Source organism: Azolla caroliniana, unplaced genomic scaffold (assembly GCF_043228905.1).
Source record: "Azolla caroliniana isolate FFs.n. ecotype wild unplaced genomic scaffold, voAzoCaro1.0.p SCAF_12, whole genome shotgun sequence".
In the NCBI taxonomy this organism is placed as follows: Eukaryota; Viridiplantae; Streptophyta; class Polypodiopsida; order Salviniales; family Salviniaceae; genus Azolla; species Azolla caroliniana.
In genome coordinates, this window is record NW_028230447.1 from 18821160 (window position 1) to 18825274 (window position 4115).

General features: G+C 44.3%; 1 protein-coding gene across 1 annotated transcript; it reads right to left on the reverse strand.

The window, feature by feature from the left end:
* Window positions 1-1246: 1246 nt before the first annotated feature.
* Window positions 1247-1993, reverse strand: LOC147857360 (uncharacterized). The gene has a single exon (XM_087328217.1). It carries the CDS (start codon window positions 1886-1888, stop codon window positions 1247-1249), a length of 642 nt encoding a protein of 213 aa, XP_087184343.1. The 5' UTR covers window positions 1889-1993.
* Window positions 1994-4115: the final 2122 nt, after the last annotated feature.

Here is a 4115-nt window from a genome sequence, read left to right on the forward strand (position 1 = left end):
ATAAAACCTAACTTAGAGAAGTGCATGAAGTGTTCCTTATAGTACACCATTTTAGATGGGAGTGGCTCTAGTGGGGTGATCCATTTATACCGAGTGTAAATTTGCCATATTTCTTGGCGTATTACTTTATTGCGGTCCTCATGAGAGATTAAAGTGTTATCAATCGCGTGGTCGTACTTAAGGGGGGGAGGTTATTGATGTCTAGACCGTTCACAAGAAACCAATTCACCATCATGCCATACCATGAGCTAGTATAGCCAGACTCATACAGTGATCGAGAGGCCTTAAAGGCTTGATGGGATATTCTATCATGTGGTTAGCTATGTATCCTATGGATAAAGACTACAAGTTGAAAAAGTGCCTCTACTAACATCGGGGGTAGAGTGAACTCAGCCCTAATAATGTCATGTGGTACTGTCGATTTGCTTCGGAGTTGGCGTGATAACATCATCACCAATGGTCTCTCTAATTGCGTCCACATGAAAGATGGTACCCTTGGAGCCCAAACCACTGATACATACATGAGGGAGGGAGTCACTAACGAGTCAAAGAGCCACCCTTTAGTCTGTGGCTCTTGAAAGTATGCTTGGTGGCATTGTCTCTCAAGGAGTGAGAGGGATGCATGTCCTCTCGTAAGTCTATCTTTCGCTGCTTGTGTCATCGAAAATTTACCTGAGTGGGCACTGAAAGTGACTCCGAGATAGACATATGATCCAACCACCTCAACTGGGCTATGGGAGATAGTTAGGTGACACTTAGCTCTAACTTGGGCCGATGTGTGGAAGATAAGGACTTTAATTTTCCCTAGATTCACTACCAATCCTCGTTGAGCGCAAAAGTCATTTAAGGCATTAAGGTGCTTTTGTAGGCCGTGTTCAGATTCAGAGAGCAAAACTATGTCGTTTGCATAGAGCAAGATACGAACCAATGTATCCCCAAGGACTATTCCGTTGCTTCCCTTACGAGCAATAAAATATGTGATCTCATCAATGTAGATTCCAAAAAGAGTCAGAGATAGGGGTCAACCTTGTTTTACACCAATAGTGGTAGTGAAACAATCAGATAGGCCACCTGGGCATCGAACACATCCGGACACTTGTTCATATAGTGCGTAGATGGCCCAAACCATGTCATATGGTATCCTCAAGCTTTTAAGCCTATCAAACAACCGCTCTCTAGGGACCATGTCAAAGGCTTTGCGGAAGTTCACAAAACAACAATATAATTTCTTCTTACGAGCCTTAGTCTAGTCAATTAAGCGTCTAAGTGTGAAGATATGATCAATAGTGGTGAAGGCTCGTGTAAAGCCAGCCTGTTTAGGTGCGCGAAGATTTAAGGTCTCCATATAATCGCTAAGCTCTGCCTCCATTACTGCACCATATAATTTAGCAAGGGTATGACCTATCATAATGGTCCTATATGTATTTGGGTACATGGGGTGCCTCCCTTTATGTATGGGGGCCACTATGTTCATAGTCCATTGTGATGGAAAACCCTCAGCGAGGGCACAATTGAAGATCATTAGAGTTAGCAAGGGAACTAGGCACTCTCTCGCATATATGATGTGTTCTGCTCGCAATCTTGTGTGGTCCATGGACTTCCTATGTTGTAATTTCTTTATGACCTTTGTGACCCTAGAGGTCGTGAAGAGTGTCCCAACGGTAGGTCGGGGTGTAGAAGGCATTGGAATGGGTGGTTGGTTTGGGATTTGGTAAAATCTCTTTGTATATGTGTGCCAGGTTTCGGGATCTTCGATGGGTGTTTGTGGTCTTGGTTCCCGTAATCTCGTCCATGTAGTGACGCAATTGCTACTCATGAGCATATGGTAGAGTTCCCAATATTGGGATGCCTCCCATGCTCGTCTCTTACGACGTGTCATCTTGCGCATTTGTTTGCGAGCTTGTACTGAGGTAATACTACCACTGATTTGTGATATTGTAAGTTGTCTATGTAAGTACCTACAATCCTCATAATATCATCTATTTTGTGGCATAGATCCTAATCTACCTTGATTGGAGTGTTTCGTATATGGGAAACTACTAACTATTGCGGAGTGAAGGATGTGTGTGAGTTTTGTACTAAGGCTCTCTAAAGGTAGGGAGGGATGAAGGGAGGAGAGATGGGCTTGAACATGTTGAGAGTATATGTCAGAGAGCTCATGTGTGAAATGTATTGTGGTGTGATGGCGTGGTTGACTAGGGTTGGTGACGTTAGAGATATTGCATTTTAGCTCGAAGTATAAGAGACTATGGTCCACGCCAATAGGGCATGGGGCCACGCGGAAGGAGTTAATCATGTGGGTAGCTTCAAGGCGTCCTATTAGATAATCAACTGTGCTTTCCCCTCCTCCATGTGGGAAACATGTGAGCTCTTCCATGTTGGCATAAAAGGCCGACTCCTTCCAAATTGTATCCGTCCTAGTGTGAACTCGTTAATAAGTTAGGGCTTAGTATATAAGCGAATACTTAAAATTGTAATGAGTGACGAGTGGATGATGAGAAGAGTATTGTATCTCCGAGAGAGAACGAAGTAATAAGAAGCTTTCCATTAAAGCTCGATCTACTGTTTAAGTTTCGATTCACTGTATTTTTTGTGTACGTTGTTTTCTATGCATAAGCGTACAGGTCCGCAAACGTTTTCCGCATACGTATACATATATATATATAGATATACATCGACATCTGGTATTAGAGCGACCTTACTGCACAATGGCAACAGAAAATAAAAGAAGCTGAGAGGAAAAGGCCAGGTTAGAAATCTTACTTTCATAAAAGGAATATGGCTTCAACATTCGGAACAGGAGTTGAAATCAGAAAGTTCGACGACAAAATTTTTTCCCTATGGAAGGAGATGATGCAGGATGTGCTGATCATCTGAAGACAGGTTGAAGCCATTTGGCACAACGAAAAGCCTGCTTCGATGACAACAGAAGAGTGGAGATCAGTGGACAAAATATCATGACCCACTATCCGAATGCACCTAGCCGAAAACGTCTACTTTATCATGGCGAAAGAGACGATATTGTTCTCATTATGGGAGAAACTACAGGCCATTTATGAAAAGAAGTCCTCATCTTCGAAATTAATTTTGATCAAACAATTGTTCAATATGAAGATGAAAGAGACTGATCCAGCGACCTCCCACATCAACACCTTTAGCCGGGTGTTATCTAAGCTCTCGTCACAAGGGATCAACTTCGAAGAAGAAGTGAAAGCCCTTGCCCTTGTATCGAGCTTGCCGGTGAGTTGGGAGGTATTCTGCATGACATACACCAATAGCCGACTGATCCTAAACTTGGACGAAACAATCGGCCAAGTCCTCACAGAGGACATCAGGTCAAAATCGATGGGACTAATCATCGATGAGTCGGCAGAAACCCATCACTTGACCGAGTCATTCGACCGACAGAGTCGAACGAAAGAACAAGCCGACAGAACTGGTCGTCGCTACAACCGATCGAAAACAAGGGGTGACTGACAACGGTCGAAGTCGAAAACGAGCCGATCAAGCGAGTACTGCACACACTGCAAGAAAGCGAGCCACAATGTTTTCAACTACTGGTCATTAAAAAGAAAAGAGACCAGTCGGCGATCCAAGCAGAATCAGGGACGTTCCGACTCGGACCACTCTCCAGTCGGCAACTAGATCAACGTTGCCGACACCCGATCTGGAGAAATCCTCTCCTTAGAGGACTCAATGATCGGAGAAGTCCTCTACTGTGCACAAGTTGCACACATGTGGCTACTAGACTCTGGTGCCACATTTCACGTGACCCCCAACATTGAATGGTTCTCGAACTATTCAGTCGACGCCAACGACATAGTTCGATTGGGAAACGGGCAGGAGTGCAAGATAGCTGGAACCGGGGAGGTTCCCATCAGATTGCCAAATTGCAACACAATAACCCTGCACCGAGTTTGGCACGTACCCGATCTAAAGAGGAGTCTGGTCTCCATCAGCATGTTAGCTGAAGACGGATATCGAATGACTCTACATGAGTCGACATGGGTGATCAGCCGAGGAATCCTCAAAATCGGTAGTGGGCACAAGTATAATAATACATACCCATTGATGGCGATCAACCCTGAAGGGGCCGTGAACGTAGCCGAGAAAAC